This window comes from Microcaecilia unicolor, chromosome 5 (assembly GCF_901765095.1).
Source record: "Microcaecilia unicolor chromosome 5, aMicUni1.1, whole genome shotgun sequence".
In the NCBI taxonomy this organism is placed as follows: domain Eukaryota; kingdom Metazoa; phylum Chordata; class Amphibia; order Gymnophiona; family Siphonopidae; genus Microcaecilia; species Microcaecilia unicolor.
The window spans coordinates 150,952,876-150,980,254 of record NC_044035.1 but is presented as its reverse complement, the minus strand read 5'-3'; the positions used below and the strand labels follow the sequence as shown (position 1 = coordinate 150,980,254).

General features: G+C 47.0%; 1 protein-coding gene across 2 annotated transcripts in view; it reads left to right on the top strand.

Annotated features, from left to right (window-relative positions):
• PSAP (prosaposin) overlaps positions 1-27,379 on the top strand; it is a 210,055-nt gene that overhangs the window by 83,021 nt on the left and 99,655 nt on the right. For both annotated transcript variants that reach the window (XM_030203420.1, XM_030203419.1), the window contains 2 exons: positions 11,008-11,151; positions 21,988-22,044. In XM_030203420.1, coding sequence (XP_030059280.1) covers positions 11,008-11,151; positions 21,988-22,044 — 201 coding nt within the window. The remainder of the gene's footprint in view (positions 1-11,007; positions 11,152-21,987; positions 22,045-27,379) is intronic.

Below are 27,379 nucleotides of genomic sequence, written 5' to 3'. Positions count from 1 at the left end.
AATTTCAGGTGCAGAGAGGTGATTCTGCCAGTTGTCAGCATGAGATGAGATCGAATAGCAGTGGAGGAGGATCCACCAGAGAATACACTAAAAATGCAGTGGAAGAGAGAAGGAGAAAAGCAAGACAGGATGGAGCTCTGACATCCTTGTGAGAACAGTATCAAGGAGTAAGTGGTGATTAACCATTTCAGAAGCAGCAGAAATGTCTAGGATGAGTTTGAGTAAAGTCCCTTGGAGCTGCAAGGAACAGATCACTAGAGACTTTGGCAAGGGCTGTTTATGTTGAATGTAGAGGATGAAAGCCAGATGGTAGTGGATTAAGACTTGCTTCCTTAGCGTCCCTCCGGACCAGCCCAGGATTGGACTGATGGGTTGTGCACGCCTTCCAGCAGGTGGAGACTGAGAAAATTCTGACTCTAGAGAGCCAATAAGAGCCCTGGCCATGTGAACCTAGCCTTAGTATTTTCTCAGTCTCAAGCAGGTAGGAGGTGAGCCCATTAGTCTCACTCTCGCTTTCTCTAATTAAAAAAAAAAAAAAAAAAATAGTATAATCCTTCTGTGCCTAGGGAATCTAGTGCAGGGGCTAGGTTAAAGGACTTTTTTTACTCTCCAGCCTCCGGAGTGTAAACTCGGGTGTCCCGGATCCCTCCCCCTCCCCCTTCCTCCCCATCTCTGTTTGCTGTGCTGGGAAGGGCTACCCTTTTGGTGAAAAGGGTCCTTGCCTTTGGGAGAGGCAGTCACTTCATCTTAAAAAAAAAAAAAAAAAAAAAATTGATAAATTAAAGTTGTTTGAGCCATGCCTCTTCTCTGTTTGAAGTTGGTGGTGAGCATTGTTACATGGCGTAGCCGTTGTTTAAGCACATTTTATGAGTGCTTTGTGGCTGCTCTGATTCCACAGGTCACAGAAGGATGGTCTTTCCTTTCTTTCCTGCTTTGTTAGTCATACTGAGGCTAGGGTCACATGGCCAGGGCTCTTATTGGCTCTCTAGAGTCAGAATTTTCTCAGTCTCCACCTGCTGGAAGGCGTGCACAACCCATCAGTCCAATCCTGGGCCGGTTCGGAGAGACTAAAGGAAAGCAAATTAGCAGGTAAGGTCTAATTTCTCCTTAAGAAGAAAGTCAAGACAGCAGTGGTGAACAGCAAGTTCATGTAGCTTGAATCTAAAAGGGAGGTGATATATGGGATGATAGTTGGAAGGGCAGGTAGGGTCCAGTGAAGGTTTTTATATAACCTATTTTTCTCCGAGAACAAGCAGGCTGCTTGTTCTCACGATTGGGTGACGTCCACGGCAGCCCCAGGATCGGAAGATCTTCCTAGCAACAGAAGTTTGCTAGCTCTTGTGTGTCCCGTGGTCACGCATGTGCGACCGTCTTCCCGCCCGTAACACGACCGTGCTCCTCAGTCTCTCTTTTTCCGCGGTTCAGAACGTCCATCTATTGTTCGTTCTCTGCCCCAGAGAGGCCCTCGCTGCGTTCTTCGCCTCGTTTTGTTTGCCTTTTTGGCTTGATTCTTCTCCTCTCGTGTGTTTCTTTCTTTCAAAAAAAAAGTTTTGTTTGTTTCCGTGTACTTTCATAGAGTTTCTCCGTAAGTTTCCTTTCTTTTGCCTAAGCGGCTTTTTTTTCCGCCCGTCCGGGTCTTTTCCCCCCTTTTTGGTGCTTTTTTTTTTTTCTGCATCATCGCGTTTGACCTTGCTGGCACGATTTTTCCGCCCATGTCATCTAAGCCTGCCAGCGGCTTCAAGAAGTGCACGCGGTGCAACCGGACGATCTCCCTCACTGATAGGCACGTTTCGTGTATTCAGTGCCTCAGGGCGGGTCATCGCCCTAACGCCTGTACTTTGTGCCTCCAGCTCAAGAAGAGGACCCAGGCGGCGAGATTGGCCCAGTGGAACATCCTGTTCAGAGCCTCGTCCGGTCCTTCAATGTCGACGGAGCCAGCGGTACCGAGGTCATCGCTGGTATCGATGTCGGCATCGGAGGGTGCATCGACGTCCTGAGTGCAGGTGATGGCTGTCCAGAGGTACCATGCTGGTAGCAGTGAGCCATCGAGTGGGTCTCCACCTGCCTCGAGGGCTCCTGCGGTGCAGGCCCCCCGGGACTGACCTCCTTCGGACCCGGCCCCAAGGAGACGTCTGGATTCGACGTCCTCTTCGGTACCGGGAGGTACCGCTGGTGTGCTTTGAGCGAAGAAGCATCGCCATTGGTCACCTTCCCGACATGGTACTGAGAGCCCCGGGACACCGAGGGATTCGGTACCCGCGAAGCGTCACACCGGGAGGACCGCTCACCCTCCATACAGGAGGTAACATAGTAACATAGTAGATGACGGCAGAAAAAGACCTGCACGGTCCATCCAGTCTGCCCAAGAAATGTGCCACTTTTTTGTGTATACCATACCTTGATTTGTACCTGTCTTTTTCAGGGCACAGACCAGTCGATGCGCTCTGCCCTGGACAGCCCGGTACCGCCTCCGCGCCCCCGGCAGGTTCTGACTTCGTTGCCTTGCTCGACAGCCACTCTGGACAAGTGCCTCAGAGCCATACTTCCAGAGATTCTGGAAGGGCTGCTGCGACCACCTGCTCCGGTACCGTCGGTGCCTGCGCCGTCGGTACCGTCGAGAGATGCAGCAGTTGGCTCTCCGCCTGTGGTGAGGACGGCGACGCTGGTACCACTTGCGGCATCGGCCTCTGCTTCCACCCAAGTTGACTTCCCGTCGACGTCGCTGGAGGGAGCTTCATCCCCGCCGGCGCGGGAGTCTTCTTCTCGGCACCACCATCGAGGACCTAGTTCCTCGGTGTCGAGACGGGCTCGGCTTTGGACTGAAGTTCGTGAACTTGTGTCCGATACCGAAGGTGAGGCCTCGTGGGAGGCAGAGGAAGATCCCAAATATTTCTCTGACAAGGAGTCTTGTGGTCTTCCTTCTGATCCCACTCCTTCGCCAGAGAGAAAGCTTTCTCCTCTGGAGAGTCTGTCTTTCTCGTCATTTGTCCGGGAAATGTCTACGGCCATTCCCTTCCCAGTGGTTACTGAGGATGAGCCCAGGGCTGAGATGTTCGAGGTCCTGGACTATCCTTCGCCACCTAAGGAGTCGTCCACTGTTCCCCTTCATAATGTCCTGAAGCAGACATTGATGGCGAACTTGTTGAAACCCTTAAGTAACCCCCCTATTCCCAAAAAGATTTGAGTCCCAGTATCGGATCCATGGGGACCCAGAGTTGATGAAGACCCAGTTGCCTCATGACTCTGGAGTTGTGGATCTGGCTCTCAAGAAAGTCAAGAGTACTAGAGATTACGCTTCGGTGCCCCTGGGGCGGGAGTCTGGGACTCTGGACTCTTTTGGGAGGAAGGCCTACCATTCTGCTATGCACGTGTCCAAGATACAATCCTACCAGCTCTACACGAGCATCCACATGCAGAACAATGTGCGGCAGCTGACGGACTTGGTCGATAAGCTCCCCTTGGAGCAGGCCAAGCCTTTTCAGAAGGTGGTCAGGCAGCTGAAGGCGTGTTGCAAATTCCTGTCCAGGGGTGTTTACGACACTTTTGATGTTGCATCCAGGGCCGCTGCTCAAGGTATGGTGATGCGCAGACTTTCATGGCTGCGTGCCTCTGACCTGGAGAATAGAGTCCAGCAGCGGATAGCAGATGCTCCTTGCCGGGGGGATAACATTTTTGGTGAGCGCGTCGAACAGGCGGTAGAACAGCTCCACCAGGGGGACACCGCATTCTACAAGCTCTCCCACCGGATGCCTTCAGCATCTACCTCAACAGGTAGATGTTTTTATGGGGGAAGGAGGAATGCTCCTTACGCTTATAATAAGCGTAGGTACAATCCACCTGCTCGCCAGCCTGCTCAGGCTAAGCCCCAGCGCGCTCGTTCTTGTCAACAGCGTGCACCTCCTCAGGCCCCTGCAGCTCCCCAGCAAAAGCAAGGGACGGGCTTTTGACTGGCTCCAGGCGAGCATAGCCGAGATAAAAGTTTCTGTGCCGGACGATCTGCCGGTCGGAGGGAGGTTAAAGTTTTTTCACCAAAGGTGTCTTCTCATAACCTCCGACCGTTGGGTTCTTCAAATAGTCCGGCTAGGATACGCCCTCAATATGATTTCAACACCTCCAAATTGCCCTCCGGGAGCTCAGTCTTTCAGCTTCCAGCACAAGCAGGTACTTGCAGAGGAACTCTCCGCCCTTCTCATTGCCCATGCGGTTGAGCCCGTGCCACCGGGGCAGGAAGGGCTGGGATTCTATTCCAGGCACTTTCTTGTGGAAAAGAAAACGGGGGATGCGTCCCATCCTAGACAAGGGCCCTGAACAAATATCTTGTCCCAGAAAAGTTCAGGATGCTTTCCCTGGGCACCCTTCTTTCCATGATTCAGAAAAACGATTGCTATGCTCTCTGGACTTAAAGGATGCTTATACTCACATCCCGATACTGCCAGCTCACAGACAATATCTTCTATTCTGTCTGGGAACACGGCATTTTCAGTACTGCATGCAACCCTTTGGTCTAGCCTCTGCACTCAGAGTGTTCACGAAATGCCTGGCGGTAGTGGCAGCATCTCTACGCGGACTGGGAGTGCATGTGTTCCCTTATCTTGACGATTGGCTGGTAAAGAACACCTCGGAGGCAGGAGCTCTACAGTCCATGCAGGTGACTATTCAACTCCTGGAGCTACTCGGGTTTGTGATAAATTATCCAAAGTCCCACCTTCTACCAGTTCAAAGACTAGAATTCATAGGAGCTCTGCTGGACTCCCAGACTGCTCATGCCTACCTCCCCGAGACCAGGACAGACAATCTTTTGTTCCTGGTTTCCTGGGTTTGAGTGTCTTAGCGGATTAGAGCTCGGCAGATGTTGAGGTTGCTCGGCCACATGGCCTCCACAGTCCACGTGACTCCCATGACCCGTCTCCACATGAGATCAGCTCAATGGACCCTAGCTTCCCAGTGGTTTCAAGCTGCGGGGAATCTGGAAGACGTGATCCAGTTGTCCACAGTTTTTCTCAAATCCATGCATTAGTGGACAATTCGCTCCAATTTGACCTTGGGACGTCCCTTTCAAATTCCTCAGCTGCAAAAAGTGCTGACTACGGGTGCGTCTCTCCTGGGGTGGGGAGCTCATGTCGATGGGCTGCACACCCAGGGATGTTGGTCCCTCCGGGAGACAGGTTTCCAGATCAACCTCCTGGAGTTACGAGCGGTCTGGAACGTGCTAAAGGCTTTCAGAGATCGGCTGTCCAACCAAATTATCCAAATTCAGACAGACAATCAGGTTGCCATGTATTACATCAACAAGCAGGGGGGCACCGGATCTCGCCTCCTGTGTCAGGAAGCCGTCGGGATGTGGCTTTGGGCTCGCCGTCATGGCATGTTTCTTCAAGCCATGTATCTGGCAGGCATAAACAACAGTCTGGCCGACAGGTTGAGCAGGATAATGCAACCTCACGAGTGATCTGTCAACTCCAGAGTAGTACGCAAGATCTTTCAAGTGTGGGGCACCCTCTTGGTAGATCTTTTCGCCACTCAGACCAATCGCAAGGTCCCTCGGTTCTGTTCCAGACTTCAGGCCCACGGCAGACTAGCGTTGGACGCCTTTCTCCTGCATTGGGGGAAGGGCCTCCTGTATGCATATCCTCCCATACCCTTGGTAGGGAAGACTTTGCTGAAACTCATGCAGGACCGTGGAACCATGATTCTAATCGCTCCATTCTGGCCGTGACAGATCTGGTTCCCTCTTCTTCTGGAGTTGTCCTCCGAAGAACCGTGGAGATTGGAGTGTTTTCCAACCCTCATCACCCAGGACGAGGGGGTGCTGCTGCATCCCAACCTCCACGGCCTGGTTGTTGAGAGTGTAGACTTTGCCTCCTTAGGTCTTTCTGAGGGTGTCTCCCGAGTCTTGCTTGCTTCCAGGAAAGATTCCACAAAGAGGTGTTATGCTTCCAAGTGGAAGAGGTTTGCCGTTTGGTGTGACAGCCAGGCCTAAGATCCTCATTCTTGTCCTACACAGACCCTGCTTGAATATCTTCTGCACTTGTCTGAGGCCGGTCTTAAGACCAACTCTGTATGAGTTCATCTTAGCGCAATTAGTGCTTTCCATTACCATGTAGACGGTAAGCCTATCTCGGGACAGCCTTTAGTTCGCTTTATGAGAGGTTTGCTTTTGTCAAAGCCCCCTATCAAGCCTCCTACAGTGTCATGGGATCTCAATGTCGTTCTCACCCAGCTGATGAAACCTCCTTTTGAGCCACTGAATTCTTGCCATCTGAAGTACTTGACCTGGAAGGTCATTTTCTTGGTGGCAGTCACTTCAGCTCGTAGAGTCAGTGAGCTTCAAGCCTTGGTAGCTCATGCTCCTTATACCAAATTTCATCATAAGAGAGTAGTCCTCCGCACTCACCCTAAGCTTTTGCCAAAGGTGGTGTCGGGAGTTCCATCTTAACCAGTCAGTTGTCTTGCCAACATTTTTTCCCCATCCTCATAGCCGCCCTGCTGAACGTCAGTTGCATACATTGGACTACAAGAGAGCATTGGCCTTCTATCTGGAGCGGACAAGCCCCCACAGACAGTCCGCCCAATTGTTTGTTTCTTTTGACCCAAATAGAAGGGAAGTGGCTGTCGGGAAACGCACCATCTCAAATTGGCTAGCAGATTGCATTTCCTTCATTTATGCCCAAGCTGGGCTGACTCTTGAGGGTCATTTCACGGCTCATAGTGTTAGAGCCATGGCAGCGTCAGTGGCCCACTTGAAGTCAGCCACTATTGAAGAGATTTGCAATGCTGCGACGTGGTCATCGGTCCACACATTCACATTTCATTACTGCCTCCAGCAGGATACCCGACGCGACAGTCGGTTTGGGCAGTCGGTGCTGCAGAATCTGTTTGGGTTTTAGAATCCAACTCCACCCCCCTAGGCCCATTTTTATTCTGTTCCAGGCTGCACTCTGTTAGTTGTTTCTGTTTAGGTCAATCTCAGTTATGTTTTCGCCGTTGCGAGGCCCTATTGACCTTGTTGTTTTGAGTGAGCCTGGGGCTAGGGATACCCCAATCGTGAGAACAAGCAGCCTGCTTGTCCTCGGAGAAAGCGAGGTTACTAACCTGTAGCATGTATTCTCCAAGGACAGCAGGCTGATCGTTCTCATAAACCCGCCCACCTCCCCTTTGGAGTTGTCTTCCCTTGTCTTTTGCTTTCTACTGGACTGAGGAGCACGCTTGCGTTACGGGCGGGAAGACGGTCGCGCATGCACGATTCGCGCGGGACACTCGAGAGGTAGCAAACTTCTGTTGCTAGGAAGGTCTTCCGATCCTGGGGCTGCCGTGGACGTCACCCAATCGTGAGAACAATCAGCCTGCTGTCCTCGGAGAATACCTGCTACAGGTTAGTAACCTCGGTTTATTGATGACAAATACCAGTACAACATCAATAAAGCATATGCAGATTACTTACAAGAATGTCATGAGTTTCATGTTTTTCATTAGTACTAATAAAGTGTATACAAAAGTCGTCATCCCAATTAACATTATCAGCTTTACCTCTCCCATTCTTCCCCCTCCCTAAGGCAAACAAAAAAATAATTTTATTATATATGTCTTCCCGAACAAAAGTGAGGTGCCAGAGTTCTTAGCCTCCCCACTTTATACCAGCCGAATCCCATTCCAACAGACCATCCCTCAGCCTCCCCCCCCCCCCCCTCCCGCCCAGTATCAACTTCTAAACTACATTTGGTCCTGTACTGAATTTACAAGGTCATCTGATTCAAAATTAAGCTTCTGGCTCATCCAGTTAGCAATTGAATATACGGTCTCCCCCCCCCCCCCCCCCCCCCCCCCCCCCCGAAAAAAAAGAGACTTTTACGTTTTGCTGTGCGGCAAGCATCACGGGCCTCCATAATTATGAGCAAATGTAGGGCATTTCTCCAATACCAGTATGAAGGCACTGTGTTCTGGGTCCAATATTGCAGTATACATTGTTTTGCTAACTTTGTATAGCAAAATTCTTTCTGTTTGTCTAAGGTTGTTCCTCCTCCCTATATGTCCCATTAATATATCCCTAGGAGTAAGTTGTATTGATTTGTGTATTGTGTTTTACTGTTTTGCCTGGTGCCAGTGGTAGTGTTTTGGCCAGATCTAGGGGCATATGTGCAAGTATTTATTTTAACTTGCTTATTATACTGGGCCCTGTGGAATGGGATGGTGGGAGGAGGAGTGTGCCATAAGGCCCTCATTTGGGTGGTGATGACAAAATACTTTCTAGTTAATGACTTAAAAACACAGGCCCAGATGCACTAAACTTTAATGACCCTTTAACAACCCTTTAACGAAGAATTTTTGAACCGTGGCATTCGTTAAAGGCCATTTTCCGACCACGGTAGCAGAAAACGAAAACTGAATGCAGATGAGCAAATTGTGTAGAAACCCCATTGAAACGAGATGCATCAAAGTTTTCCGACTACCCTAATACAGGAAAACTGCCGGAAAGCTAATGACAGGTCTGTACCTGTCGTTAGGGCTATCCGACTAAAAACTTTAATGTAAAAAAAAAAAAAAGAAAAGGCGAGGGGGGCGAAATTGCGCGTCAGGGGCGTCTTTTATTGATGCCCAAGGTCGCTGCTGCTCCCCCCTCCCCCTGCATCACTATAAAAGTGAAAAAGAAAAAAAAAAAGAAGGTTCGGGAGGGGGCAAAGGCGCTTGTCAGGAGCGTCCTTTATGGACGGCCTTGCCCCCCCCCCCCCCCCCCCCCGCCCGTGGTCGCCGCTACTGCTCCCTGCTTCCTCCCCCAGCATTAAATAAAAACACAAAACAAAACTCAAAGCTTTAGGAGCCCTGGCCCCCCTCCCTTCCTGTCTCTAAACTCTTTCTCCACACAGCTCCGCTTCCCTCCGCCCCGTGCCCATGCAGCGCGCCTCACCTCTGTATGATGGCGCTGCACGGGCAAGAAGACCATCAGATCGCTGCAGTCTTCAGGACGTCTCTCTCCTTCGTATTCCCTGACCTGGGCCCGCCCCCGTCTGACGTAAGAAATCTACGTCAAACGGGGGCGGGCCCAGGTCAGGGAATACGAAGGAGAGAGACTCCTGAAGACTGCAGCGATCTGATGGTCTTCTTGCCCGTGCAGCGCCTTCATACAGAGGTGAGAGGTGCTGCACGGGCCTGGTAATGCGGGGGGGGGGGGGGGTGGAGGGAGGTGGAGTTGTGTGGAGAAAGAGTTTAGAGACAGGAAGGGGGGGGGGGCTAGGGCTCCTAAAGCTTTGTTTTGTTTTGTGTTTTTATTTAATGCTCGGGGAGGAAGCGGGGAGCAGCAGCGGCGACCACGGGCGGGGGGGGGGGGGGGGGCAAGGTCGTCCATACAGGATGCTCCTGACGAGCGCCTTTGCCCCCTCCCGATCCACATGTTGTGTTTTTTTTTTTTTTTGTTTATTGACGTTTGTGGCATGCGCAGAGCAGCCAGCATAACGCTTGGCTGCTCTGCGCATGCTTTAGGGGCCAATTACTGACTGGGATTCCACCAGATTGATGCATTGTACTTTACAATACCGCACTGAACATGTGCTACTTGTTTTTTTGCTGCATTGTTCGTTTTTTAAAATTCGGTAACAGCTTTTACGTTTTTGCTTTTTTTACGTTTGGTTGATGCATCTGGGCCACAGTGTCTATTCTCATGTGCTTTTTAAATAAACCACTACATGGTGAAAAACTCAAATTTAAAAGTGCACACAATCAAAAGATTTGGGAAAATATTAAAAGGAATGTTACCTATTTCTCTTTAAAGTTTCTTGCAAAATCAGAAATGTAGTTGGGTAGACCACTTTTTGCACCTGTTCAGGCCAGTTCTCCTGACTTAGGGCCCGATGCACTAAAGTTCCCTGTAAGAACCGCTCACTATTTCCACCACAGTAAAAATTACCGTGGTGGAAATAGTGAGCAATTCTCAAAAATCGCATGCAAATGAGGCGCATGGACTTTTTGTCATGCAGCTCAAGCCAGCACATGTGCAGGTCAGCCAGTCACTAAGTGTGGCTGCAACGCGCATGCCCAGAACAGCTCTCCATGGCTTGCATACACTTTTTTTTTTCTTTTCTTTTTTTGAATGCAAGTGCCACTGCGGGGGGGGGGGGGGGGGGGGGAGATGATTTTTTTTGCCTCTCATTCCTCCCCCCTCCCCCCCCCCCCGCACACCACCTGCTGATTCAGAGCTGCCTCTACTTGTGCTGTAGAAACTTCTGTAAAGGAAATCCTTTGCTGCTCCTTGTTCCCTCCACTTTCTGCAAGTGGAGGGAGACCATCGGTGGGGGATGAATGTGGGATCATCAGTAGCAGATGGACATTCCGGACAATTGGCTGCTAATTGGGGTGCCACAACAGCTCACCTGGCCTCCCGTTAAAATTGTCATAAAAGGCAGGGGCTTCAGTCTGTGTATCGCTTGGAATGCTCATTTTAATGTATTGGCATACCATTCCCATTGTCTGCTGATCTGAATGGAAAACAGCCCGCAGAACCCCTTTGTGCATCTCCTGCTGAATAACGTACGTGCTAAACTACTAGAACTGGTTAAAAAAACATGTTGCTGGCCCAGTAAGTTTGATGCTTCTCACTGAGTCCTGGGCTGGGAACCCCAGACACCTGATTCTTTCTCCAAAATACTCACAAGATATATTCCTGACGCAGTTAGTTGTGCTACCTGTTAGCACACCAGTTTACTTTTGACTTTCTCATGCTTCCTTCCTGGAGCGTAATATTAGCATGGAAAAATTAATATAAAACCACTGCACTAAAGGGTAACACAATAGACGTGCAAAACACTGAATGCCAAATTGCTCCCCATTTATATGTGTGCATATGAGAGTGAAGACTTTTACATCCTTTTTGATCAAGGTTACTGACTGAATCAGATTGACATTTTATAATAAGCTTACGAGTACTTGGTTTTATGTGAAGTCTGAAATGATACCCCCATTGTAGTGTTGTCAGGTTTTCTGAAAGCTTTTTTTTTTTTTTTTTTCCATGTCTTGCAGGGAGATGACAAACTCTGGAAGGAATGTGTTCAGTTGATCACTGATTTGCAGGAATCTTTGAAAAACAACTTGTCATTTGCGGACGCCCTCATTGCTCAAGTCAAAAAAGATTGTGATCAGATGGCACCTGGCTTTGCTGATTTGGTAACTTAATGAAGTGTGGTGACACGTACCAGATTTTATTTATTTATTGCATTTGTATCCCACATTTTCCCACCTATTTGCAGGCTCAATGTGGCTTACAATATATCGTTATGGCATTCGCCATTTCAGAACAGAAGATAGCAATTGGTGTTACATGCAGAGCATGGATTTAATAGTAAAAATTAAGTAACAGAACATGGATGTCATATAGTAAAAATTAAGTAACAGAATTAGAAGAACATGGTTTCAATATAGGTTAAGTGGGAATGTGTTACATTTACAGTTGATCGATATGGTATGCTTTGTTGAAGAGGTAGGTCTTCAGGGATTTACGAAAGTTAGTTAATTCGAATATAGTTTTTAGGTTAATTGGCAATGCAATCCCTATTTGTGTGCTCAGATAAGAAAAGCTTGACGCGTGCGTTAGTTTTTATTTTAGTCCTTTACAGCTGGGGAAGTGAAGATTAAGGAATGTGCGGGATGATCTTTTAGTGTTCCTGAGTGGCAAGTCTATCAGGTCAGACATGTAGGCTGTGGCATCTCCGTGAATGATTTTATGAACTAGAGTGCATACTTTGAACGCGATTTGTTCTTTAAGTGGAAGCCAGTGTAACTTTTCTCTTAGGGGTTTAGTACTTTCATATTTTGTTTTTCCAAATATGAGTCTGGCTGCCATGTTCTGGGCGGATTGAAGTTTCTTAATGATTTGTTCTTTACAACCAGCATAAAGTACGTTGCAGTAATCTAGGTGACTCAGCACCATTGATTGTACCAGATTGTGAAAGATGGTCCTTGGGAAGAAAGGTCTTACTCTTTTTTAAGTTTCCACATTGAGTAGAACATCTTCTTGGTTGTGTTTTTCGCTTGATTTTCAAGCATGAGATTTCGGTCAATGGTAACTCCAAGAATTTTCAGGGTGTCTGAAACAGGAAGGGACAAGTTTGATGTGTTTATGGTGGTGAATTTGTTCATGTTCTGTTGTGAAGTGAGTATAAGACATTGTGCTTTTTCTGCATTAAGTTTCAGTTGAAATGCTTCTGCCCATGAGTTCATGATATGGAAGCTTTGGTTAATATCGTTGATAATTTCCTTTGTCATGTTTGAATGGGATGTAGATCGTTACATTGTCTTTGTATATGTATGGATTGAGGTTTTGATTGGATAATAATCTGGCTAAGGGTATCATCATTAGGTTAAAGAGTGTCGGCAAGAGGGGGGATCCTTGAGGGACTCCACATTCAGGTATCCATGGGGCTGATGTAGTCGAGTTCGCTACCACTTGGTATGATGTTGTGGTCAGGAAGCCTTTGAACCAGTTAAGAACATTACCTCCTATGCCGAAGTATTCTAGGATGTGTAGTAGTATTCCATGGTCAACCATGTCGAAAGCACTGGACATATCGAATTGTAGGAGGAGTATGTTATTGCTAGTTGCAATAGCTTGTTTAAATTTAGTCAAGAGAGTGACTAGTACTGTTTCACTGCTGTGATTAGACCGAAATCCTGATTGGGAGTCGTGGAGTATTGAAAATTTATTTAAGTATTCGGTGAGCTGTTTGGTCACTATGCCTTCTGTTAGATTATGAGGGGAATAGATGCTACTGGGCGATAGTTGGTTAAGTCGCTTTTCTTTGCATCTTTAGGTATAGGGGTGAGTAGAATATTTCCTTTATCCATTGGGAATAGTCCTTTTTGTAGCATATAGGTCAGGTGTTTTGTGAGGTCTGATATGAATTGTTGGGGGGGGCAAGCTTTATAAGGTTGTTAGGACAAATGTCTAATTTACACTGAGATTTGGCGAACCCTTTGAGCATTTGGGAGATGGTATTATCCGATAGTGTGTCGAAGTTGGTCCAGGTTCTGTCAGCTGGGTATTCGTCAGGGTTTGGGTCTAGACAAGGAGTTTTATGTATTCGATGGTGTTAACAGGTATCGTGAGTCGTAGCTTAACGATTTTCTCTTTAAAGTATTTTGCAAGATTGTCTGCTGCTGGTGTGTTTGTGCTGTTAGCAGTCACTTGTGTAGTATCCAGTAATTTGTTCACGAGTTGGAAAAGCTTATGTGTATCCTTGTAGTTTGGTCCAATTTTAGTTTTGTAGTATGTTCTTTTAGTTTGTTTAATGGTTTATTTATATTTTCTTTGTAGTTGTTTCCAAGCATTGAGTGTAGGTTCGTCTTTCTTTTTTTCCATGTGCGTTCTAATCTTCTAACTTGTGTTTTTAGTTTTTTCAATTCTTCGTTGAACCATGGTATGGAGGTCTTTCTATGTGAGGTTCTGGTTTGAAGTGGTGCTATGTTGTCTAGTATGCTTCTGCATCTGTTGTCCCTCTCTTGGAGAAATTGGATTGAATCTGTCATTGTGGTCCATTCATTATTGTAGAAGTGTTGCCAGAATATCAACGGATCTATTTGTCCTCGTAGTATAGGTTGTTCGTGCTTGTTTGTGGTGTGAATTTTTTTATTCGCCATTGAAGGGAAAGGTTTGCTTTGTAGTGGTCGGACCATGGTATGGCTGTCCACTTTGTGTCTATTAGTACAAGATTTAAATCAGGGGAGAATTTGTGTGCAATGATGTCTGGTGTGTGTCCTTTAATATGGGTTGGCTGCGTATTTGGGCAGTGTAGATCCCATAGTTGGAGGAAGTCTTTGCATTCACGCATATTTACTGAGGGTCTTCAAGGTGCAGGTTGATATCCGCTAATATAAGAAGGTTGGAGGAAGAAACACACGTATTCGATATGAAGTCCATAAAGTGTGTTTGGCAATCCTGCCAGTTACCTGGTGGTCTTTAGAGCAAGACTATGTTAAGGTGTTTTTGCAGGGTTGGATGATTGATTCTATCTGAGGCAGTTTCAAGTTGGGGAAGAATGGATTTGGCTATGGTTGTGATGGTGAACTGGGATCTGTGGATTATGGCTATTCCTTCTCCTCTTTTTCCATTCCTTGTCCAATGGGTAATTCTGTAGTCAGGGGGGCATAGGTCCAAAATTATGAGGTCTTTAAGGTCATGAATTCAGGTTTCACTTATGAATAAGAGATCGAGGTTATCTGCTGTGATCCAGTCTGTTGTTGCTGTTGTTGTTTTATTAACTACTGATCTGGCATATACATAGGCCAGTTGGATAGATTGGTAGGGATTGGTTGGGGACGGAGATGTATTAATTTTTATTAGTTGTCTGTCCTCTTGGTATTTGGGTTTGTTGTGTCCTTTCTTCCCTTTTTGTTGGTTGTGTCCATGTGTAGTGGCTTTTCCTTTTAGTTGGTTGTTGTTCTTTTGGCCTAGTGTATTGTATTTTAGTTGTCTGTTGGGTTTGTGTGATGTGGGTAGATTATTATCTGTGTGAGGGGTAAGTCCATGCATGGTAAATTAGGGGGAGAAAATAGATTATTAAGAGCAGGTTGTTAATATTCATTTTGGCGTTGGTTAGTATAGTACAATAGGAGTTGATTAAGAATAGTGGTCAACAGTGTGAAGCGGTGTTGGTTGTTGAAATTTTGCAGTCAGTAGTGCAATTTGGTATGGTGTGATATATACCGTGTTTCCCCGAAAATAAGACAGTGTCTTACATTAATTTTTGCTCCCAAAGATGCACTAGGTCTTATTTTCAGGGGATGTCTTATTTTCGGCGAAACACGGTACAAGCCATACCCAAATGCACCACACTAGAGAACCAAACGATTACACATACAAAAAAAAAATCCCAACGATGGCCCCTGATAGAGGAAGAACTAGGAAAAGAATGCGTTGCTTTGTGTTATAGACGTCCAGCTCTCACAAGGACACAAAAAAACAACCTCCCCTAATAAACCACAACACAGTACCATATCGCCGTCACTACCTCCACACTAATGGGAACTGGGCTGGGTGGCTAGTTGCCAAATAGTGAACTTCTGGTGGGAGAGAGTGGGCACCCATCGGGGCCAAACAAAAACTTTGCTAAGTCTTACTTTCGGGGGAGGCCTTATATTTAGCAATTCAGCAAAACCTCTACTAGGTCTTATTTTCAGGGGATGTCTTATTTTCGGGGAAACAGGGTAGTGAAGGTGGTGATAGGTCGGGAGTCATAGTGTGGTTAATGTTACAATTCAGAGTAATGCAATGCTACAAACGTAGAATAATGCCTCAAGGTATGGGGCGGTATAGAACATCAGAATATACAATATATCATAACGGGTATATATATTCATTGGGATTAGATTACAAATTTAGGATCGTAGTAAAAGTATCTATGGTCATTCAGGATTAAGGATTCAAGTTTAGGGATCGTGTCAGGATATAACTGCGCCTCATAGATCAAGTTGGAGCTGAGATAGAAAAGTTACATTTACAGATTCATTGTTAATGATACATATCAATTAGTGAACAAGATCAAGGTCGAAACCAGCAGTCTTTTTCTTTTTCAGTGTAGGCTAGATTAAAGTTTGGTATCAGAGTATATATAAACGCTAGAGTCTAGGATCAGGGTAAATATAAACATATGGGTAAATGAGAAGAGGAGTTTGTGTGTGTTCCTCTCTCCTGTTGTTTTGTCTTACTAGTATGACTGCATCGTGTTGAAGATTGTTCCCATCGTGTGCAATCGAGGTTTCAAACGTGAGGAGCTGGGGCCTTGGATTCTAACCCGTTTTGTTGGTGGTCTGTCTGACTGCTCAACGATTCACTTTGAACGTTACAGCGGCGGTTCCGGGTTAGTTGATGGGTTATTTACTCAACAGCTTAACTCAAACGTGGCGTCTCTGGGTTGGTTCGGCTTCCGAATTTACGCAGGGGGAACGTTTACAATCTGCCTCTCCTGGACAGCACTGCCCAAAGCGGCGCCTCACCTCCGCACGGTCGAGTCGTTAGGCGGCGGCGGTGTCGGGCGTAGGCGCGTGTCCAGTGCGTTTGCTTGGTGATCAAGTTCTGTTGTAGGCGTCGGTCTTCAGTGGGTCATCTGGTTCCTTGCCGCTCGCGCGGTCGAAGTTTCAGCACTTCGTGTCGCCCTTTGCGCCGCAACGGACTGGGCGCCTTCAGTTATACGGATCCTTCTCTGTCAGCCGTGTGGTCGGATTTACCGCTGGCCTCGTGGCCAGGCTTGGTCGACAAAGGCGCATGTCCCGACGTCGGTATTGCCGTTGGGGTGGCTGTCCGAAGCTGTGAGGTACAATTTCGGCTCACCCCTGCCGTCTCCTTGTCGCTGGTCCCTCTTTGCCTGCCTCGTGGTCAGGCTTGGACGACAATGGCGCCGTGTCCCGGCGTCAGTATTACCATTGGGGTGGCCACCTGAAGCCGAGGGATATAGCTACGGTTCACCCCTGTTGTCTCCCCTTCGTTGGTCATTCAATTCGTTATTCGAGTCGTGGCTCGAAGGGCTGGACCAGTGCTGGAGCACTCTTGGCTCGGGAGCTCTTCACCAGGGCTCCTGTCGGTCGGCTTTCAGCTCTACATGCCTTCATAAGAATTTATAGACTTTGATATCTTTTGTGCCCAACATGATATTCAAGAATGTTTTATGTTGCATGAGTTCTTGAGGGCAGTGCTTCATGCAAAATATACAATATATGGTAAAGCAAAAGAAAAATAAAATAAAGGAAATAAAAACCAATGTTCCTGGCTTAATAGAAGGGGTAGGTATGATATTGGATCAGTTTAATTGTGAGGAGCAAATGGGGAAAGGAGAGAACACAGTTTAGACATTTGTATATAGAATTCTGACTAACTAAACTCTTGACTAAGAAGCTACCGTTGTGGAACTAGAGATTGATGTGATGTGGTTGCAGTTACCTAAATCATGGTTCAGTGATTGTATAGATGGGCTCCACACCCAAGGATTACAGCTCACTCTGGGAAAACTTCACATATCAAATCACAAGTCAGGAACCTTGGAATACAGTTAGATTCAACACTTACTCTCCAAATCCAAGCAACCTTCAAGAGCTGCTTCTACTATTTGCAACAGCTACGCTGCCTCTCTCTTCTTATGTTGAGAAGGTAAATCTTATCCCAGTTGTGCATCCCATGATAACATCAAGACTGGATTACTGTAATGCACTTTACAATGGTCTGACTACAAAGGGCCTGCACCTGCTCCAATTGATTCAGAATGCTGCAGCAAGACTAATAGAAGGTTGCAAGCAACGTGGCCACATCACACCATTTTTGCAGAAACTTCATTGGCTACCAGTACAATACAGGGCTAAATTTAAAACTGTCTGATCTTCAAGGCCCTTAAAGGAAATGGCCCCTGAGTACCTGAAGAATAGGATGATCCTCTACACACCTCCAAGGACACTAAGGTCCTCTCAAGGACTTTCACTAACCACACCCTCTCCAAAAGACATTACATGATGTGATACCCGCAAGCAAGCCTTCTCTGGAGTAGCCCTCGCACTCTGGAATGCACTTATGAAAGGCCCCGCTTAACACAAGACTATCTCTCTACTTCAGGAAGCAGGTGAAAGCTTGACTCTTCAACCAGGCCTTTAATGGAAGACGTAATTAATTAGTCTTGCACACACAAGGAGTGACATGGGCTGTGTGTACTGCAGCAGGACATGTTTATCCACTCCTACCCTAGCTGAGATATTTAACTATCTCTCTGACCTTATGTGCACCTATCTGTCAACCATCTCTCTGACCTCATGTGCAACTTTCTTAAAATTAGTTGCCTTATTTTCTAACTCCTCTTACTCTATATTATTTATTTTAAAAATTTCTAGACTACCTATAACTAGGTGGTTTACAAAAATAAAAACATACACAGTATTCATAACAAAACAAAACGAACCATGAAAACAGTCTTCAAGTTAAAAAAAAAAAAAAAATTACTGAAACAGTTTTGTTTTCAACAATTTCCTAAATTGTCGCTACTACAGTTCCGAAGTTGACCTGGCAATGCATTCCACAGTGTTATCCCTGCAGGAACAAAGGCTGTAGCTCATGTTTCTGGATACAGAAGTTTAGTGACTTTATCCATCAAAAGTCTCATAGCAGGCTGTGACCATGATTCACATCTTGGATGGTAAACAGTCAACATATGTTTGAAATAGAATGGGCAGCAAACTAGTCTGATGTATAACTGACAGTACTTTGAATTGGATCCTTTTGAGTAACATGCAGCCAGTTCAGTTTCTTTACCATTGATGTTACATGAGAGAACTTTAGTGTTCTATTATGCATTGTGTTGACATTGTAAGTAGTATACTATAATCCAAAAATGTTTGAAAATATCATGTGTGAGTCTCGCCTTGTGCAAGGAACCTGAAAACCAAATTCTTATCTTCTCTTAATTACCAAGGAACCTCAAATCTCCTACTGGGGGAATTACTGCAAATATCAATCTGCAAGTATAAATCTCCACCCCACTCTTATACGGAGTCAATTACTATCACAGGTCCTAGTGGGAGAAGGACAGGAGAAAAACAAACCAGACGTAAAAAACTCACGTTTACGTGTGAGAAACGAATGATCTAAAAAACTCTGTCTCCTACACCACTATAACTATAAAGCACAGTGAGACCACACACACAAACTAAATCACGAATACATACTAATGAACCCAGACCCGACCCTCAATACAATCAATCAAGGGCACCTCCCCCTAACTTCAAGAGCTTGTTCAAAATCCTTCAGCTGTTCAAACTACCATGTAAAAACATGCACAGCACTTTTACTTATCATAAATGTTCAGCTCCTGGCAGGGTGACTTGACAGTCCAACTGTGGAAAAATCCCATGCTATCTGCAGACTTGTGCTAGAAAAGCTGCTCACAGTGCCCTCGAAGAAAGCGGTCTTTGCAGTCTTTACAGTCTCAGTTCATCATAAATCCATCTCGTATCTCCCTTCTCATATCTCCCTTCAACAAGTGCGCCTCGTTTCGCCCAATTGCTGGCTGCCTCAGGAAGGGCACGATCAAAAGTCCCTTACCGGACTAAAATATCAAATTGTCCAAGTCGTGATATCTCACTCCACAAAGATGGCGTAGCCAGGTTGCCCCAGCATGTCTACTTTTGGACAATTTGATATTTTAGTCCGGTAAGGGACTTTTGATCGTGCCCTTCCTGAGGCAGCCAGCAATTGGGCGAAACGAGGCGCACTTGTTGAAGGGAGATACGAGATGGATTTATGATGAACTGAGACTGTAAAGACTGCAAAGACCGCTTTCTTCGAGGGCACTGTGAGCAGCTTTTCTAGCACAAGTCTGCGGATAGCATGGGATTTTTCCACAGTTGGACTGTCAAGTCACCCTGCCAGGAGCTGAACATTTATGATAAGTAAAAGTGCTGTGCATGTTTTTACATGGTAGTTTGAACAGCTGAAGGATTTTGAACAAGCTCTTGAAGTTAGGGGGAGGTGCCCTTGATTGATTGTATTGAGGGTCGGGTCTGGGTTCATTAGTATGTATTCGTGATTTAGTTTGTGTGTGGTCTCACTGTGCTTTATAGTTACAGTGGTGTAGGAGACAGAGTTTTTTTAGATCATTCGTTTTTCTCACGTAAACGTGAGTTTTTTACGTCTGGTTTGTTTTTCTCCTGTCCTTCTCCCACTAGGACCTGTGATAGTAATTGACTCCTTATAAGAGTGGGGTGGAGATTTATACTTGCAGATTGATATTTGCAGTAATTCCCCCAGTAGGAGATTTGAGGTTCCTTGGTAATTAAGAGAAGATAGGAATTTGGTTTTCAGGTTCCTTGCACAAGGCGAGACTCACACATAAGATATTTTCAAACATTTTTGGATTTCAGTATTGTTATACGAGTTTGAAAAATTCCTGATTTAATTAAGTAGTATACTATGCCATACTTTGTATTTGAATATTTTTACTGCTGTAATTGTCTATTGCTAATGTTTGATTTATTCTTACTGTACACCATTTTGAGTGAATTCCTTCAAAAAGATGGTAAATAAATCCTTATCTATCTATATATATAAAACTCACCCTCAATGTTCTATTGTCTGATGTCACTGAAGCCAAGGTTCATAAGTTCAAAGCTCTGAAGCCACGAAAAACAGTCTCGGGGCCCTGCCCTCGCATCAAACGTTATGACGTTGAGGGTGGAGCAATTCACTCACATCGACGGTGGCGCAATGGCGTCACTGACGACGGTGCGTTGGGTGGGGGGGGCAGAGTCACACATTGACGGCGATAACGGCGGCACAATGGTGTCACTAACAACGAAGGTGCGTTGGGTGGGGGGGGGGGCAGAGGAAAGCCTTTCTAGCGCCCGTTTCATTGGCTCCAGAAACGGGCCTTTTTTTTACTAGTAAATACATAAATATCATTGAATATTCTAGAGGCTTTCAGAGATTTTGTGTCTTTGGTTGAAAAGACTGACAGTGTGTCGCACCCCTCACCTGTTTCAGAGGTGCTGTAGGTGTCCAGCAGCCTCTTGTACCTGAAGATCTTTTTTTCCTACTTCCTGGTACTCTGCACTTCTTTTATAGCCCTGCAAGAGGGCACTGACTGATGATATCACATCCTGCCTAAGTATATATGAGAAGTTCCATCCACTCAACCAGTGCCTTGGCAGCAGGCTTCCTGATGTTCTTCAGATTTCAGTGTGAGTTGGCTTGTTCAGCATTCCTGCCTGCTTGGTCCGGCCCTGCCTTGTTTCAGCTGTCCTGACTAGACCTTGGGTCTGTGGCTGGCCCTGGCCATCATCATCCCCAGTTTGGAATCACTGCTGGGTCCTGGACTTTGTCAACGTTGGTGTCAGTAGGCGTCAGTAAGGATCTGTGCTGCGCTTGCATCGCACAGGTAGAGCCAACCTCGCTATGGCCCAAGAGCTCATTTCCCTCAAACCGTGACTGTGTGATGTTTGAACAAGCAGGGAGGCACAGGATCATGCCTTCTGTTTTGGAAAATAGTCAAGATGTGACAATAGGCCATTTTACAGGATCACTTATTTGGCAGGGAAGGTGTGTCCTTGCAGACATGCTGAGTTACGCTATGACCTTATAAAGGGTTGCTAGACAAAGGAGTGGTAACATTTTTCAGCAGTGGGGTACACCCACAATAGGCTTGTTAACTTCTCCTTTAAACAGGGTCCCTCTGTCGTATTCAGCAATAGGGGGATGCACAACGGATAGCCTTTCTCTTGGATTGGGACGAGGGAGTGCTGTATGCCTATTTTCCCAGTACTTCTAATGGCGAAGATTTTGATTCCCTCTCCTGAAAATGTCCATCAAGGAAACAAGTCAGACTAAGGGATTCCTATCCTTAATCACTCAATCAACCTCACTGATTCTTGTAGGTCAAACAGCTGATAACCCATCTACCCTGCTGAAGTGGTTGCCAGTGCACCAAAGATGGCTGCCTCTCCCAACACCCTTCAGTGTAGGGCTTAAGACTTGCTGCTTGACTCTCTTATTTATTATTTCCTGAGTGGCGAATGATTTGGAGATCTGAGGCAAGATATGGAATTGATTTGGAGGGCAGGGCAGAAGTGATGAGGGTTGTCAGATGGTGGAAGTGCTTGGAAGCTCAAAAAGGGGGAGGAGGCAATAATTGAAGAGACAAGGTGGAAATGTTCCAAGGTATATTAAGAGGCTCTAGTACTGGCATAGTACAGCAAATCTAAATTCTTCACCAGAGAAGGTCACAGATTGAGCAGAACCTGTGTTGCCACAGATGAGCAGAGTAAGACAAAATGGTCCTCATCTGTTGACATCATCTGTGTCCAAGCTTATAGCAGATTGGATTTTTCTGTAAAATCAATTTTGTCCACTAGTTGCTATGACAGAATAAGTATGTGTGGTGTGGTGGTTTTGTGATCGTATTTAATATAGGGTGCGGATGTATTTTAATGTCTTGCATTTACTACAGCATTCATTCTGGTTTTCTGTTTGTTTTATAGTGCAAGAATTACATTTACCAGTATTCTGGTCTGGCTATCCAGTTTTTAACACTGAAGGTAAATTTTGGCTAATGCACTTCTTATGACTTTCCTTCCCCTATAATTGGTTTGTTATAACTTGACCTTCCCTAATCCTTTTCATCAGAACTTGTATCTTCAGGTGTGCTAAGGGTATCTTCAGGTGTCCTAAGGAAGAACATTAATCTAGGTTGTGTGGTTTTCTCAAACATTTGTCTCTTCAGTCACCGTACATTCTGACTTTCTTTCCCTGTTATCTAAGGTGAACAGCACAAATATAAATTTTTTATTTTTCCTACAAATTGTAGATAATTTGAATTGAGCCAATATTTATATATATATATACAGTGGGGGAAATAAGTATTTGATCCCTTGCTGATTTTGTAAGTTTGCCCACTGACAAAGACATGAGCAGCCCATAATTGAAGGGTAGGTTATTGGTAACAGTGAGAGATAGCACATCACAAATTAAATCCAGAAAATCACATTGTGGAAAGTATATGAATTTATTTGCATTCTGCAGAGGGAAATAAGTATTTGATCCCCCACCAACCAGTAAGAGATCTGGCCCCTACAGACCAGGTAGATGCTCCAAATCAACTCGTTACCTGCATGACAGACAGCTGTCGGCAATGGTCACCTGTATGAAAGACACCTGTCCACAGACTCAGTGAATCAGTCAGACTCTAACCTCTACAAAATGGCCAAGAGCAAGGAGCTGTCTAAGGATGTCAGGGACAAGATCATACACCTGCACAAGGCTGGAATGGGCTACAAAACCATCAGTAAGACGCTGGGCGAGAAGGAGACAACTGTTGGTGCCATAGTAAGAAAATGGAAGAAGTACAAAATGACTGTCAATCGACAAAGATCTGGGGCTCCACGCAAAATCTCACCTCGTGGGGTATCCTTGATCATGAGGAAGGTTAGAAATCAGCCTACAACTACAAGGGGGGAACTTGTCAATGATCTCAAGGCAGCTGGGACCACTGTCACCACGAAAACCATTGGTAACACATTACGACATAACGGATTGCAATCCTGCAGTGCCCGCAAGGTCCCCCTGCTCCGGAAGGCACATGTGACGGCCCATCTGAAGTTTGCCAGTGAACACCTGGATGATGCCGAGAGTGATTGGGAGAAGGTGCTGTGGTCAGATGAGACAAAAATTGAGCTCTTTGGCATGAACTCAACTCGCCGTGTTTGGAGGAAGAGAAATGCTGCCTATGACCCAAAGAACACCGTCCCCACTGTCAAGCATGGAGGTGGAAATGTTATGTTTTGGGGGTGTTTCTCTGCTAAGGGCACAGGACTACTTCACCGCATCAATGGGAGAATGGATGGGGCCATGTACCGTACAATTCTGAGTGACAACCTCCTTCCCTCCGCCAGGGCCTTAAAAATGGGTCGTGGCTGGGTCTTCCAGCACGACAATGACCCAAAACATACAGCCAAGGCAACAAAGGAGTGGCTCAGGAAGAAGCACATTAGGGTCATGGAGTGGCCTAGCCAGTCACCAGACCTTAATCCCATTGAAAACTTATGGAGGGAGCTGAAGCTGCGAGTTGCCAAGCGACAGCCCAGAACTCTTAATGATTTAGAGATGATCTGCAAAGAGGAGTGGACCAAAATTCCTCCTGACATGTGTGCAAACCTCATCATCAACTACAGAAGACGTCTGACCGCTGTGCTTGCCAACAAGGGTTTTGCCACCAAGTATTAGGTCTTGTTTGCCAGAGGGATTAAATACTTATTTCCCTCTGCAGAATGCAAATAAATTCATATACTTTCCACAATGTGATTTTCCGGATTTAATTTGTGATGTGCTATCTCTCACTGTTACCAATAACCTACCCTTCAATTATGGGCTGCTCATGTCTTTGTCAGTGGGCAAACTTACAAAATCAGCAAGGGATCAAATACTTATTTCCCCCACTGTATATATATATATATATATATATATATATATATAAATATACATTCTTTTTTACTGTTGGGTTCTCCCCCCCTCCCAGAATGAATCGGATAGTATTAGCAAAGTATACAGTTTTTCCCACTATGTATTCTATCCTTCTCACTTCAAACCCCCTCCCCCTCAATAAATACGCATGCTGTTAAGACAAAACAGGTTGTGTGACTTAAATGGTATTTCCAGTCTTTCATTCCCCACAGGAGTGACTGTAAGTAGTTTTTGAATTTTAATTGAAATGTTTTTGTATTACAGGTTTCTGCATAATTCTTGACTAATTTGGCAGTTTCTGATGCAGAAAAACAGTTCATTCTTTTGCGTTGCTTGAGCTATATTTTATTTAGTCTGAGTTTTGAGGAAGCTGTTGATTTGGACGTTTCTACAGACATGAAGCAATATAAAGGCCTTTCCCTATCTTCAAGCCGATCAATCCATAGACTGGTGGGTTGTGTCCATCTACCAGCAGGTGGAGATAGAGAGCAATCTTTTGCCTCCCTATATGTGGTCATGTGCTGCCGGAAATTCCCCAGTATGTTCTCTATCTCAGCAGGTGTGTGGTCACACAGCAGCAGCTCTGGCTAGGTCTCCAAGCCTAATTGTTTAGGTTTTGTTGAGTACCTGTGGTTGAGGGCTCTTCGTGAGCAAGTGCAAACCTGGTGGTACCAGGTCCCTCCTTTTCTCCCCCCTCCCGCTGGCTCCATTAAAAAAAATAAACTTTTTTTTTTTTTTTAAACGTTCAAAAAGGACGTCCATTTGCAGCTGCTCACTGGAACAAGTCGTCGCTGCTCGGAGCAAGAAGCAGGTAATTTTTACCTTTTAGTAGCAGGCAGTGGGTTCCCTGAACGGTCTCCACGTGGCTATGGCCTTGGATGGCAAGGGCGCGAAAAGACGCTCCCCGGAACGCGTTCGCGCACCTAGCGGGGAAGCGGGGGGCTCAAAGGTAGTCGCCTTTTTAGGGCGCCCTTTCGGAGCTGGGAGAGTTCCCTGGTTTTTCCTTTGACGCGGCGGCCTTTCCCACCATAGGCGCCCATCCCCTGCTGGCCGCCCTCCCGGTCGTGACCGGCCACGCTGCTCGGACGGCGTCTTCTTGGGCCGCCCTCGAGGGGGGAGACGTTAACAGCTTGGTCGTTCTTGACTCGGGTGACGGTAAAAAGTCGGCGAAATTAAAGCGCCATTCTTCCCGCGTGGCTCCTTCTCGGAGTTTTGCGCTGGACGCCATTTTGGACGCGCATCACGCCTCTCCCCCGCTCCTGGGAGCGCAGATGGAGGGCGCCTCTAGGGCCGCGGCACAGGCTGCAGAAATGCACAGACTGGGGGGTTTCTCCCCTGAGTTCATTTTGCTGCTGCATCAGGCCTTATGCAGAACACTGCCCCTGCTCACCTCTCTGATCGGGGTGATGAGGCCTCTATACTTAAGCGCCCTCGGGTGGATCTTCCACCGTCGGGGGACTCGGTCTCCTCTGATGTGGATGACGGCAGCGTGTCTGAGTTCTCCCAGAGATCCTTAGCGGACTTTATGGAAGAGACTGATCCTTGCTTGGATGGAGCGGACGACCCCTCTGCAATGCGGCTTTTTTGCTCAGAGGACTTGCCCAACCTGCTTGTGCAGGCCATGAGCATTTTGAAGATTGCCTTTCCGGAGGAAGGCTCTCTCTCAGCCTCTACTGGCTCCGCCATTATGCTGGGAACGAAGCACCCGCCTAGAACCTTCCACGTTCATGAAGCCATGCAGACCTTAATTTCAGCGCAATGGGATGCCTATGAGGCGAGCCTGAAAGTAGCCAGGGCTATGTCCCGTCTGTACTCCTTACCTGTGGGGGAACGGGAAGCCTTTGTCTGGCCCACGGTAGATTCCTTAATCACTGCTGTGACTAAGAAAACGGCGCTGCCGGTGGAAGGTGGCACTGCCCTGAAGGACGCCCAGGACAGGAGAATGGAGGCGGCCTTAAAGTCATCCTTTGAGGCGGCCGCTCTGAGTTTGCAAGCCTCGGTTTGCGGCTCCTACGTGGCTAGGGCGTGCCTGACTGTTTTGCAGTAGGCTTCCCCCTCGGACCCTTCCTGGAGGGCAGAATGGCCGACCCTGGAGTCGGGTTTGGCCTACTTGGCAGACTTGCTGTATGATGTCTTGAGAACCTCGGCCAAGGGTATGGCTCAGACAATCTCTGCGTGGTGGTGGCTCTGGCTTAAGCACTGGTCTCGCCTAGCCAAGTTGCCTTTTAAAGGCAAGCTGCTCTTTGGGGACGAGCTGGACAAGATCGTGACGGAGCTAGGCACATCCAAGGGCATGAGGTTGCCGGAGGTCAGGACTCGGGCCGGCAGTGCCCGTCCTGGTTCCTCTAAGGGCCGATTCCAGGAAGCCCGTCGGTATCGCCCGGGCAAGTCGGCCTCCTCTGCCTCCGTTTCCTTCAAACGGAACTTCTCCCCCAAGCAGCATTCCTTTCTTAGGGACCGCCGTCCCGGAGGTTCGTCCTCCGGCCCGCCCCCAGGGTCGCGTACCCAATGACGGGGACCTGGTCCATGGCCCAGTGCAGATAGGAGGAAGTTTGTCCTCGTTTCTGGGCGAGTGGACCAGGATAATTTCAGACGCTTGGGTTCTGGAAGTCATCAGAGACGGCTACAAGCTAGAGTTCTGCCGACCCCTAAGAGACGGATTTGTAAACTCTCCTTGCAAGTCTCAGGTCAAAGCAGCTGCTGTGCAGCAGACTTTGAACAACCTGATCCGCCTGGGCACGGTGGTCTCGGTGCCAGTAGATCAGCTTGGCAAAGGGCGCTACTGCATTTACTTTGTGGTGCCAAAGAAAGAAGGCTCTGCTCGGCCTGTTCTCGACTTCAAGGGAGTCAATCAGGCCTTGAAAGTTCGGCATTTCCGGATGGAGACCCTCCGCTCCGTAATAGCTGCGGTGAAAAAGGGAGAATTCCTGGCCTCCCTGGACATCAAGGAAGCTTACCTACATATTCCCATCTGGCTGCCTCATCAGCGCTTTCTGCGCTTTGCAGTGCTGTGCCGACACTTCCAGTTCAGAGCTCTCTCGTTCGGGTTGGCTACGGCTCCGCGGACCTTCTCCAAAGTAATGGTGGTCATCGCGGCCTTCCTCCGCAAGGAGGGAGTGCAAGTCCATCCCTATCTGGACGACTGGCTGATCCAAGCCCCTTCCTATGCGGAGTGCGGGAGAGTTTCAGACAGGGTCATTGCTCTTCTGAGCTCCCTGGGATGGATCATCAACTGGGAGAAAAGCCAGCTGCGCCCGACTCAGTCCCTGGAGTATCTGGGAGTTCGATTCGACACCCAAGTGGGCAGAGTGTTCCAGCCGGACAACCGGAGCATCAAGCTTCGGACCCAGGTGGGCCAGTTCCTAGCCTCCTCTACTCTTCGAGCTTGGGACTACGTGCAGCTGTTGGGCTCCA